General features: G+C 38.4%; 1 protein-coding gene across 1 annotated transcript in view; it reads left to right on the top strand.

Annotated features, from left to right (window-relative positions):
* The window catches only part of LOC107037265, a 140,189-nt gene that overhangs the window by 73,060 nt on the left and 52,884 nt on the right, over nt 1-14,245 (top strand). The window contains exons 5-7 of the mRNA XM_015255726.1: nt 6,973-7,100; nt 11,891-12,667; nt 13,436-13,609. Coding sequence (XP_015111212.1) covers nt 6,973-7,100; nt 11,891-12,667; nt 13,436-13,609 — 1,079 coding nt within the window. The remainder of the gene's footprint in view (nt 1-6,972; nt 7,101-11,890; nt 12,668-13,435; nt 13,610-14,245) is intronic.

Here is a 14,245-nt window from a genome sequence, read left to right as displayed (position 1 = left end):
CCTCTCCCCCCCCCCCGCTGCCTGTTTGTTGCCCACATGCGCCTCACCTATTTCCCTCCATACACAGTTGGAAAAAGAGAGACAACTTCCACCATCACCAACAGCCAAATGCCACTGCACAAAATTGTATGAGTATTTTGCACATGCATACTGACTGTTGTGTACCAGGTGAACCACGATATAACATCCTTCTGTTTCGCGTTTCATGCTTATGGTGAAGGTAGCTCAACGAGTCTGGGTAATTCAGTGCGGTAAACTCAAGCAGACGGTATACAATATGCAGACGTGGCGAGAACGAAAAGCCTCCAAAGAGGTTAAAACTAAGAAAGAGAGCAGTTGGGTGATGAACCATTCAAATAATTGCATCCCCAGATGGAGTTCAACCCATTGTTTACTCAGAATGAATTGAGATAAGGGGGGAGATACGTAAATGATAGCTTTCCAATTTAGAAAGTGCTTGGAGATGCATTATGATTTACATTTTATTAAAGGATTCGTACACTGGGGTGGATGCATATATTTTTAATGTTTATGATGGTTTTGATTCAGAGAAACAGTTTAGACTGTTTGAAACATCTCTTGCGGTGGATATGAAATATTTAAATTACCCAGGGATTTATCATGCTTACGGTACGGTTTAATATGGAAGAAAAGCTACTCGTCTACCAACCTAACCATGATAACTGAAATTTACTCGGGTTAGTTGTATTTTTGAAGCCACAATGCTGCCTCGGCTGTCGGGCAGTCAGATTAATTAGTCATTATAATTTTGTTGGTTTCCCGGTATGGAACAATTGTATTCTGTTATCAGTCGGTTTTTATAGGTTTGGGCGGTGAGATAGGTTATGGAATAATTTTTGGGGGGAAAAATGAAGGTGTCACTGAGGGAGATGGTGGGGACAATTATTCATGCTGACGGGAATTGCTAACGTAAATTCCAGAAATTCTTCGATCCCTCGGTGTCGAGACTGGTATGACGAATAATGTGAGGGACAATGTTGGTGAGAATTAATTGCTCCTTGAAAAGCGTAACTCCAACCTTTAGCCATCTATGTGTCCGATATTTTCTCACACTTTTCCCCTTCTCACGTTGGTGATGGTGTCATCTTATTACATCGTTATGCCGCTAAAAGGGGAATATGCTCTACTTATTTGAACCGTGGTAGACTTTAATCACTCTTTTATATGCGACTACGAGCGGCTTGGTCGGTTTAATTAAAAAGCGAGAAATAATAATGGTCTGATGATTTTTATCTGGCGTTTTCAATTATACGGACTCTCATTCCATCGGTCTCATTATCTCTTAACGAAATACAATTAACGGTTTGTGTTATCTTCTCATGAATTTTTCATACTGTCTTCTGAATGCTTGTTTTTTCGGATTGGAAGAGGAATTTTTCGAGAATACTAGGTGGATTGTTGAGGAGAGGTTCGTTTGTCGATTTCGCTCGATTTTATTTTATTATGCACGAATTATTGGAATACCGGGTAATAAGGGAAAATTGTGAGAACTATTCTGTAAACTATGAGGGTTCTAAATTTGGTCGACAGCGTGAGAATTCTCAATTCACAACTCTCCCTCCTCTCCCTCTTTGCAAAATCTGAATGTGTACTGAATTCTTGGTGTACACCCCCCTCCCCCCATGTATGAGGCTCTCCAAGGGGACCTCATCGACAATGTACATCGAGAATTTAGGAACAAATCAATTTGCATCAAACCGAAAAATCGGTCTGAATCAAACCGAAGTCGGTCTGATTCAAGTCGATTTTTCGACTTGATTCAGACCTATATTCTGGTTTGCATCTGTCCGAGTCCGACTTGATTCATGCCATCAATTCGACATGAAACAAGTCGATTCCCGGCATGATTCAGTCCGACTTTTTTTTGGGTGACCATAGTAATGTTTACTATGGAACATAGTAATATTTAATATATTCCCTAGTGGAAAAACATTAGGTGGAGGTGTAACATGCCTGATCAGAATTTCGGATGGAACTTGATCAGTTTTTGATCGAGACCTGAACAGAATATCCACTTGGATTGCGGAGCTTATTGTGCCCCATAGTAACCATTACTATGGCTCCATGGTAGCCATTACCATGTTGGTAGTAATACTTACAAAACTTTGGTAACGTTTATTATGTGTGCATTCCAACATAGTAATCTTTACTATTTTATTTTCTCCGTGCAGTCAACAGTAATTTAACAAAACGACGCGTTGCGGCGTTTCCCTCAGGAGGTGACCAATCCAGGATTAAGGTTAGATATTCCATTCCCATTTATATTGTAATCAGCATCCCCAAAGTGTCTTAATCAACTGAATATAACTCCCTACAAATTGATCATCAAACGATCGAAACATCAACCAGTCAGTGGCATTTGATAGACAACAGAACGATCGGCTGTAAATTCATCAATTTACGTCACGTACCTGAGAGTGAGGAATTGTGCTTGGTGACTTAGTGTGCAATATACGCATCAAAGTGCCCAAACAATGTTCGTGTGGTTGAAACTACCTCTTGCACTACCTATGCTATATCTAGATGTGCTGGTGGAATATGGTCCTTACGCCTATCACGTGACGATATGTCCCCATTAAAATTCATAAGGACGGCTTGACTTCTTCCTCATTCCCATTTCACTGCCCGTCGACATGTGCAGAAGGGAGGATGCGCATCATATATTTATGAATGTACTTGCAGGAGGTACATTTACACCACCTTGAAAGTTCCTCTCCTTCGCACCTTGCTGTTTGTTTCGTTACTGTGAAAATGCTGACATTCTGGAGGATATTTTCGTTCAAGTTATTACGCTGATGTTGGTGGAACTTTTTGCTCCGGATGAAACTCAAAATTCAATAGCGAAAAAAGTGCAGGTCGCGCTGACGATAAAACAAATGGCGTCAGTGTGATGAATAATTTCCTATTTGTCTATACGGGCGCTTCGGTGTGCTCACATGAGACATGACAGCAGAATCTAGTGAATAGATCGAAGTTTTAAACGAGGCTGATGTTAGCTTTGGAATAAGAACGCTGTCACGTTTTTTTTTGCGGATAAAGAATTGGTGTTATGCATATTCAACATTTCGGTGGCACGAATATGTCCTTTTTAAGATTGACTTTACCTTTCCGATTCCTCATTTCTTTCTTTCGATCAGGGAAAGAGTTTGAAGAAAATCTTAGAGGAGGACTGGCGTTACATGTCTGATCAAGACCGGATCCGTCAACTTGATCAAGACCTGACCGGAATTTCCACTCGGGCAGTTAAGTCTGGCCATTGGGATCAATCTGCTCGATTCATACATGCTCGACTTGAAATGTTATATTATAATTATTAAATGCCATCGAAAAAGCAACCGATCAATTCCGGCCGAGTTCCACCAGTTTATATTTTTTTCCTGTAAACTGAGGCAATTACTCCATGTTTTGCTTATTGGAACTTTTTAATGATCCTCTTCATGCTATTCCCCCCCCNGCTCTTCATGCTATTCCCCCCCCCCTCTTTTCGCTCCCTTTCATGCTGACATGCTTCGTCGATCCACTAATAAGGTCATTCGAATTCAAGTGGTCCTTTGAATTAATATGAATCACATGCGGATTCCCTCGTAGCGTTTAAGTGCCTGATAAATCATCGCTATCGTAGATGTCTTTCGCTAGTAAATTTTCCGTCATGTATATATATACAACATAAACACTTAGCTTGAAAATCATATAGGAAGGATCCTCTGCTCCAATACCAACCGCGTCATCCACTTGAAATTTAATTTAAACTTTTCAAACTAGATGTAGCTATCTGACATGGATCGGTTTTGTATATGTAATCATGGAGAATCAATTCAATTCAGTGGCTTGAAAATATTGAAGAAATATTTTTTTGCGCGTTAGAAGAACACAAGTGCACTTAGAATCAGCTTAATTGTGGGTTTCAGGGATTCTTGGGGGGAATTACATTGCCATTATGCGGTAACCGTATTTATTCCTCTTGTTCCAATTTTTCAAGAGCATTACCCCGCTGGAAACAATCAATTCTCTCGTACGAGGAGGGTTGGAACGTAGCGCCAATCTTCCTCGGGAAAAGACTTTTCAAGCGTTTTCATAAATCTTTCTCTCCGTGTCAGGGGGCAATATTATTGTCTGCAACAAAGCAATGACACTAGAGTATAAATAATATGTCCGTTCATACCTCGGGTTTAATTTCATTCTTCAAGTGGACTTGAATCGAATTTATTCATTATGGAAGTGGAATTATAGAACAAGTTGTGGGATTATTTTTGAGGTGGGAAGAACCGGAGAGATTTTGTAATTAGATTTTGCAATTAAACCACGAGTGGGATCTCGCTTAAATTACTCAGGTGCTTCGTATATTCATGTTTTATAAGTTTTCGGGTGGTAGTTGCTGAACTTCCAGCCCATGTGGTTCGTCAGAGATGGTAAATGGTCAGTTCAATATGCCTGATTGATACACCGGGTTAATGAATATGTGTCGTTACATGTACGACAAAATTTTAACGAAAATTGCGTTTATTATCAAATGGTAAATGTAAAAATATTGAAGTTATGAATATTTTTTCAGTGACTTTAAGTATACATTTTTTATGAAAATTTTTTGAATGTAATTTCACATAATATGAACGTTCGATGCCGTGAAAATGAATCTTTGTTTTTCAATTATTTTCTGTCAATTTCTTTGTTTGAAAACCTTAATCGGATTCAATGAGTGCTATTTGTACATTACTGATGAATGATTTATAAATTGAGTTTTTAATACTCCGTTGCGACGGAACATTGAGTGATCGTTGAAATTTCGATGTCAGCTTTAATCTCATTATGAAAATTCAACATTGCATTCAATTGATTTCATGATGAATTGCAGATTGAGAATGATAGATGCTGAATTTTTAATTTTGCTTAAGCCGTTTTGATTTCAACAAATCAGAGGCATTGTTCGCCGTCACGTGGCACTTGCACATCATTTTTATTTGACAATCCTTTTTGTGTTAGTTTTCTCTGTAAATTTACATGGATTTTACAATAATTTCTTTCGTAATGGCCAAATTAGTGTTTATGTAGATGGAGAATATCAACTGATAGATATTATTGTAGATTATTTTCTCGTTTCTTATTTCAGGCTAGGAATGTGTTTTAAAACTTACGCTCATTTTCGTAAAGATCGATCATGAAAATTCCCACTCGCCGTGTCCGTTTATTCAATATCATCTGTTAGTGTTCGCTCTGACGCTCATTCGAAATTTTTCAAGTTCGACTTTTTTTAAGTCGACTTTTTTTCCTCGTCTTTTTTTTATAAAGGATTTCTTTCTGCCAACAGTTCGAATTGTTCTAGGAATATTTCTGATGGTAACGACAAAAATCCAATTTTTGTGAAAGATATTGAATTAAATTTCCTTCTATCAAGTTGGCTAATTTCCTTCAGGTAAATCTGTTCCACTCCCTCAAATATTCATACGTGGAATAATAGTTTTTCGGCAGAGCTAATTTTTTCTCTGTGTGTATAACACTCCACTAATGGCCTATTTTCGTCAATCAGCCTTCCGTTGTGTTCGTGTTTGATGCTTCATTCTTAGTCTGAGAATCCTTCAGCCATACCCATCCACCGCGATTTCCTATTTTCTTTTCCCTCCCTAATTTATCCCTCCACGTTGTATCATCCCTTCTCGCCTTTATTTTTTTCCTCACGTTTATTCAATATTTTCATTTCTCACGTTCATTTCAGTATCCATTTTTGTTTCCGGGAATACACTTCAATCTCGCGTACAATTTCATTGAATCCTACACTGATAGAACGGATTAGTTATTGTTCACGAATGGATTTTGGTTGGAGGTTAGGGTCTATTCGGTCTCACCAAATGTTCATTCGTTAATAGTTAACGAATGTATATTTGAGGAGCCTTGTTTTACTTGACCTTCGCCATTCAAGTGAACCATTCGTTAACTATTAACGAATATTCATTTGGTCATATTCAACTCTGCCATTCGTTAATAGTTAACGAATCTCGTTTGGAATAAATGAATCATTCTATTAGTGTACGCGTAAATCACGGCGATATATGAAAATTCAATTTTAAATCCGGTGGATATAAAAAATGCAGAACAAATTTTCAGTCGTTTGGTTCTACTGTGGTGAAAATTCCAGTGGTTTCATTACATTCGGGGATATCCATTTTTCGAAGTTATTTGAGGAAAAAAAATAGAGGGGAAGAGAGGTTGACTGATGCAATGAGAGCCACTTGTAATCATCCTCAGAAATCCGCTCGTAGATATTTAATTGCATTCACATGCAATCGATAGAACGAACCATTTGGAATCTGCATTCCAGGAGGATCGGATATTGAAATCTCAGCGAGTTCTCCGAATAGTTTCTAGGTGGGTGTCATTCGTAACTGTTCTGATAATTATAATAATTAACTTACTTTTTGGGATGAGAATTTTTAGAATGGTTTTCTCACTCGTTGAAAATGTTCAACTGTAGAGCTGAAAATAATGAATAAATAATCAATTCATTTTATGCATGTCAGTCGTTTCATAAATTAATCAATGGAAACTGGAAATGTCAGTTTGATTATTCTAGGGAAATTAACAGCTATTAGGGAAATTAAGGTGAATTTACATTTCATTATATTTGGTGGTATTTACATTACATTTTTATATATTACATTCGTGCACTCTGAATCAATTGAAAATTAAATCATGTGATTCTGATGCTCGCCTTTGGCTCGTATTATAGAGTCACATTCGCAAAGCTTTCATCGTAATGCTTTTATTGCCTGATGACATAATGTACTATTGCGAAAAGTATCTTCTAAAGGAGATTCCTCCCTCTCTCCCTCCCTTGTCTCCGGCTCATCAAGGTGAAAAATACCAACTTTCAGTACAGGAATGTGAAATAAGAGTATTCTCAGGGAACTATTGAATTTCAAAAATTTTGCTCATAAAAATCTTTATTTATGCTTACAGAGAAGTTTGCCATGACGCCTGGACCCAACTCCGGTTGTCACCACTGTTCGGCTGCATTTGCCCGGCCAATCAAATGAAAAAACGATGCGATAAAATATTTTCAATGATTAATCATAATCCTTGCGTCGGTAAGTCATCCAACACTCGTTGCTGGTCCTCAATTTTTTTTGTCTTTAGAATGGATTCTTGCACGGAGAAAAAATTCATAACAAAATTAATGTGTCAGAACGCATAAGCGAAGCGCAATCCACACCCCTGGAAAAATTATCCTACAGCACCAGAAATTCCATTTTGCTGCTCTAAGAAAATTACCCTGCAACCGCGTAATTTTTCTGCTAATTCCATGAAATCTCTATCATTGCACAGTGTTCTTTCTCGTTCTGCAGTGACATTTCTGGAGCTGCACCGTCATTTTCTCAAGGTCGTAAATTAAGCCTCGTTTAACCCTAGTCTGGTCACCATACACTGCGACTTTGGTCACCTCCGCGGGGATTCCCCGCCTTATTATTTAGGCTTCAGCGTTACCAAATTCACTCTACACTGCCCGAGCGCGTTTAGCGATTTTCCGGCAACGTCGCGTAACGGCCAATTTCATTTAACATGAGAAACAATAATTTATCCACTGGAAATAATTTGTTTCTGTTAGAAACTCTGAAAATTATGACGTTTTATAACTAATATCATTTTTTAGATCCTCCAACTGTTTAGTTGAGACACTCCAATATTCATTAAATTAATTTTAATTATTAAAGGGAGTTTATTTAATTTAATTAATAATTTTGTTTTAATTTAATCAGGTGACCAATCTAGAGTTGAAGTGCTGACACATGAATTTTTATAAAAAATTTCTCCTCTGTGTGGAATCACCTGGTGATATCACGACGAATGATTATTATGAGTACATTTGGATAATGTTAGCATCTCGTCACGATATTTGATGTTGTAACGTTATTTTGTTTTTAGAAATTGTTTCAATGTCAGTTCGTCGATTTTCAGATCTTATGTGTTATTGGAATTTTTTAATCATATCAGTACAGTATAAAGCATCTTCGATCCTGAAACATTGAAAAGTCTGCACGCGAATCGGAATGGGGCCAAAAATTCCAGATAATTATATCAATTAGAAATTTTCATATGATCAAAGCGTCATTTTAACATTTAATTATTGAAATTGATATTAATGAACCATTTTCATTAAATGTAATTATTTCGTTCAAACATAAAATAGTTGCAGAAAGTAATCGTCGATGGCGTGGTAATTGGATTTCAGTTTCAGTTGAATTCACTCCAGTATCGCTGGAAATATAATGTTCACTCATTATCCAACTTATGAAATTCATGCATAATACTTTTCCGAGTGAATTCTACATAGAAAATAATATTCCTAAATCATGAATACAATTTTAAAAATTTCTGATTGAATATTCCAATAAAAGCTTTTCAAAATTGGAACTTGTAATAAATTCTTTCTTTCAAAAATACGCATTTCTTTGTAATTGTGTCAGATTGTCATAAAATACTCAAATCAAAGCAAATAATTATAAATTGAGGTCTCCACCGTTCTTGAGTGAAGAATATACAATATTGATAATTATGAAAAAAAATTTTACCCGTTTAATATTTGCCACAATTCTTTGCATCAAACTTTCATCCAAATACTGGTAGTATCAGAATCAATATTATTCCATTAGATATTCCCCGCAAGGAAGCAATCCCTTTGATAACGAACAATAATTACCACTCGTGCTGATAGGTACAGATTTACACATTCAGGATCAAAGATGCTACTAATTGCATTTCATCATTAGGAATTGCTGTTTGCATTGATCCAACTTAATTGGCCGTAAGTAATGCGAGCTCCTGCAACTGCGACGTTCATCGCCTGTGTGAGCCACATTTTTTTGCTCCGTAAAATTTCCCATTCATTCAGTTTTTCACAATATTGAACTTCAACCTCCATTTACCCAATTGAATGTGTCTAAACGTTCGTATCATAGACTGTAAGAGTCGACTTCATGTGCCTTCACAAAAAAAGAATCATCCTGAACCAAGTCGAAGAATCGGTTTGAATCAAGTAAGAGTGAATCATGCCGGGAAAATCAAATTATTTCATGTTGCGACCGTAGGTGTGAATCAAATGCCAGTCGAGAGACGCACTTTTTTATATATCCCTTCATATATCAAAAGTCGTCCAATGGCTCTTAAGGCCGAGCCGAGACTTTCAAATTTCACCACGGTCTCCCCTTAAAGAAAATCCTTGAAAATGGAGAAGAAACAAAAAATTCTACTTCATCGTTCACCAGTTATCGAGGATCAAAGATAACGTTACCCTTAATCTCTTGATTTTCCCCCAAGCATTGTATGATATTTTCCACTAGAGTTCTGGTAAAAACCAATACGCCACACGATCGCTAAAATTCATGAGTTATATTGAACCGATTTTTCTCTCCATTCATCAAACAATTCTCACCATTTACATCCAGAAAATTAATTTCTCATAATGCGGACAGCTTCAAAAATTTCATTCGAATTTAAATTTATAACAAAAATAAATTCGACTCAATTCTTTTTCCCTCCTTTCTTTCATCATGTACTCATTTTTTTGTTCACCCCAAGTGCGAGGCACAGCTGTAGAGTATGAATATGAATGAGAGCCCCGTGGCAACCTCGACGGGATAATTTTTTTTTTCCAAAAGAATTCACTTCCATCCGAAAATGATACTGGTGAATACCAGAATCGATGAAAGAAATAGAGGGAAAATAATTTTCAAAATTCTAAATGTCTTAAATGAATTAATTATTTATTATCTCACTAGCAATTATGTCATCATTCATTACTCCATCGAAAAACATTTCATTACTTCAACTCCAAATAAACAAACATGAAATAATCATTGACTGTTAATCTATCAATTGATATCATGCGAAGCATCCTATTATGACAGATGCAGTGAGATTGTTCCATTGCATTGCAACGTCAGCTTTAACTTTATTTACAGATGTGAATGTAATTTATCGTTTCATTAACCAACTCCATCAAAATGTTACTTTTTACATCGTTCGTGAGACTGCGGACGCAAAATTGTCGCATCGTATAGCTCCCGGGTATCTCACGATATCCGAGTTGAAATATCCCCTGCTCCTTTTCTCCCGTCGACCTATCTCGTGTCACATCGAGTATGTTTACACCATTTCCCACGTGGTTATAAGCTCGAATAAGCATCGGGGGATGGATACCAAAATGCACTCGCAGAATGCCTTTCACAATGTCACGCGTGCACGAAATCACTGGCATCTACCCTTGTACAATAAACAAACTGACGCACACTGAGAATTCTGGTATTTTGGGTTTGTATTATTTCTCTATCACAATCATGATTATTTAACGATAAAAGCTCATTTGAAAATGACAGCACTGCTATGTGAAATTCCTGTGATATTTCATTCAGCGGAAAAACGCTGTTTCATTGGTATCTATTACATGAAGAATGTATCGTTCCAACGACGTAACGCGTATGCCCCGATGCTCCAACATACCATGGATTCTTGTCACTTTGGCACGCATCACCGCGTGAAAGCAAGTAGTAACGATAAAGCAAATGTTTGACGACAAAGGCATATCTGTTGAATTTTATACATTTTAGTTTTTAATTTTCGATTTTGGATGTCTCTTAAACGTATGATCAACAGTGCAAACGAGACAAACACCGCATGCTTTGTACAGTTGCATGTTGACATCTGTCTGGCGTTGATTATCTTCAAACTCTTGTTTTTGTTTGGAAGTCGTTGAATTATCCGTATGTGTACGTAGAATGTATCCATGCATGTGTATTTCTACTCTTGTCTATTTGACTCTCTACCTGTTCTTCTATTTTCGTTCGAAACAATCTTGTATTCATCACACGACTCATTCACATTCACTTGCAAATCATTTCATCATCCGGTCCTGATCCAATATAACAATCCTTCATCGCTCCGCTTGTCAATCAATTTTCCAACTATATTCAAAGTGCACTGAAACTCGAATAGTAAAAATTACACTTGTACGGATTGTACTTCACGCGGAAATGAAAAAGTCATTGCCCACGAGAATTCACAATTTCGCTCACACTGTAAACAAAATAACTCAAGATGCCGTGGTACAGGGTAACCCCTGAGGTCTTGAGAATCCAAGCGGGTATGAGTGCCATCACGATGCTTGATGCTATTCAAATTCGTTCGTCTTATTCACTCCTGAAAATCCGATATAAAGTTTTGAAGATGCGACGACTCAGAATGAAGTTTCGTGACACTTTATGGCACTCAACGGCGGAGGGAGAGGGGCCTCGAGTGAGGGTTTCGGAAAAGGATGTGTACGTGTCTCGTCAAAAAATATTCATTTCCATTGCGACACGTGTAGATCAGCATGAATCGCGTTACATTTATTCATATTTTCCGTCATTTTTATTTGTACATACTCATCTTGGCTCGTTCTTTTTACTTCTTACTTGCCCATGAAAAATTTTCTTTCCGGGACAAATTTCAAAGTAATTTCTGTCAGTATTCACGTAGAGTAAACGAGGTCGGGGCTCGCGGGAGCACCAACTGAGTCGTTCACTATGAAAATTCAATTTAAAAGCCCTCCTCTCTCCACCCTTGCGTCCTCCAGGACAATTTTCTTTTTGTTCAAACATGGGTACTCATTTCTGAAAAGGAGCCTGTCCATAATTCCTGGATGTAATGAACCTTTCCTCTCCTCACAGTCTCGCTGACCAATCAGAAAAAAGACCCATCTGTTCATCTCTCATGATTAGTATCACCCTCATCATCAAACTTCATCACATGAAATGATCATGATCAAAAATCGTGCACACAAAGTATCAAAACCGCACATTTTCCACTCACTCCGTACGCCTGCGTCTCTGCTTCTGTGTTTCAGACTTTCTGCCTTCCTCCGCGTCCGTAGACCTATCGGGAACGGACTCGGCCCTATATCCATTCGACCCCCAGCAGGAGAACTTCCAAGAGATCTGGTTGCCCCCGACCAGTATGTACCCCTATTTTCTATTCCCCGCGACATCGCGCACCTATAGCTACGATATCGATGATAGCGATCGTCATCACAATCACTATGGTGTACCAGAATTACCAGGTAGCACTGGTACTGGTAGATACGGTATAAAACCGAATCCACTAACCCCACCGGATTCAGATCAATCAAAGCCACCAATAGACACCAGCAATCATCAAATAAGAAGGTTGGATGGATCCAGTGGAGGAACTAGACAATTAGGGCTAGATAACAAGGGCATTAATTCATCTCCGTCCGCTTCTTCTTCTTTATCTTCTTCTTCTTCTTCCCTGTCGAATAAGCCCAAGCATGATATGCAGCCAGAGCACAAACGCGAGCATGATAATAATAATCAGCACAACAACAATATGCACCAACATCATCGCGAAAGACATCACCATGATTATCATCCCGATTCACCTGCACAACCTGCACCATCCACAATAGTGAAAAATTATGATCCTGCACAATCAGCACCACCGCTCCAACCTGGCACCAACGTATTTGCACCGAGACCTACCTACAAGCACGGTGCTATTGTTATCAATCGTTATGATGATACTGATGAATTCGGTCATCGTATTGGTATGCCAGTCGATCGTCTCTTCGATCTTCGCGAAGCCTTTGATGGATTTGTTGATCAAGGTTCGTAACGATTTTTATGTCCGGTATTTCACAATAACGTTGATGCTTTTTGTTATCATTCAACATGATACAGCCGCGATGATCGAACTGTCCATGGTACCTCGATAATCGAGATTGATTAGAGTGCTTCGTCGTCTCCATTTTTCATATTTCTTGGTTTGTTTGTTTGTTTTTCCCCTTGGGAGATGACGTTTGAACAACTGATAAAACGAAGGTACATTTACTGCAGCAATACTCTTATCTGTCTTGATTGTCCAGGTGTCCCTTGCAATACTCGTACAGAAAATAGTCTCCACTTCATCTGCTCTCTTTTCAAACGTCGATTCAATCGTGCACGAAAGATTGAGTGTCTTCATGGTGGAAAAGGAACCCCGGGTTTAGAACAATGTGTTAAGACACTCATCCTCCCTCTCCCCCCTGATTCTTTGGTGTCGTAAAAGAGCGAGTATATACCAAATGGACACCGATGACTCTCACCCCAGTGAGACTCCACCATTGTTCCTTTTCATAATCGTCGGGTGAAATGACAATGGGGAGATTATACCCTTCAACTTCCACCTTCATCTATCCTTCGTATTTTCTTTGAAAATATTTCTTCGAGTTTGCTCTCGCCGAAGAGCTCTCAGGACTAGAATAGATGGAGTGGTGGTGGTGTAGCGGAAGGAGGGAGGCTGGTGAGAGTCGTCGGTCATTCGCTGGAGCAATTTGGAGTATTCCAATTGCACATCCTTTAGTAACTATCGCGATACACTGAGCCCGCGTTTACAGTGAAAATCATCTCTCATCCCGACAACTCGACGAGTTTCGAGATCATCGAGTCACAGTTGGAGAATCCATTGATCGACGCCAATCATCAGGATCTCCATGCTTTGAAGCAACTTGCACTGCCTGGCTTCCGGCATCATCCACATCATCGTAGAAATCTTACTGATGAGCATGATGGTAAGTTCACGTTATTCATGATCATAATTAATTTTCGTCAGAAGTTTTAAAGGATTTGTATGGAACCTATTTCGTTTTTAAAACACGCCAGAATGTCCATCAGGTGAGTAGAAATTCAGGTGAAAGGACCTGATCAGTTTGAGAAACGAATCGTTTTTCTCCGCATTCCTGATTCGCTTGATATCCAGAAAGCTGGTCAGACATGGAGAAGGGAAAATCAGATTAGGGATCGGTTTTGACCAGAGCCGGATTCAGTTATTAGTCGAGTCGGATTTTCGGAGTCGAGTCGGAGTTCGGATTTTCATGTACTCAGAAGGACCAGATCAAGAATAGAAGCTGTTGTGATTTAAGATGAATTCGATTATTAGTAGAAGTTGATACTTGTAGTTGAATCAAAACTGGAATTCTATTTTCGATCCGAAACCAAGAGACAATCACATATGACAGATCAGCTCCGAACTTGAGCCTCATTCGAATTTCTACTCAAACAGGTGCAGTTCTGGATCGACCACCATGTCAAATAACTCCAATATGCCAACCATAATTATTCAGCCCTCGAACTCTCTAAAATCCGAAGTAACTTAGCTGCATGTTGACAGGGATGCACACCTAAAAGACTTCCTCTCTATCTATCTC

This window comes from Diachasma alloeum, unplaced genomic scaffold (assembly GCF_001412515.2).
Source record: "Diachasma alloeum isolate Michigan unplaced genomic scaffold, Dall2.0 Dall_scaffold_00216, whole genome shotgun sequence".
NCBI classification, from domain to species: domain Eukaryota; kingdom Metazoa; phylum Arthropoda; class Insecta; order Hymenoptera; family Braconidae; genus Diachasma; species Diachasma alloeum.
The sequence above is the reverse complement of the archived record's forward strand: the minus strand, read 5'-3'. Positions and strand labels throughout refer to the sequence as shown.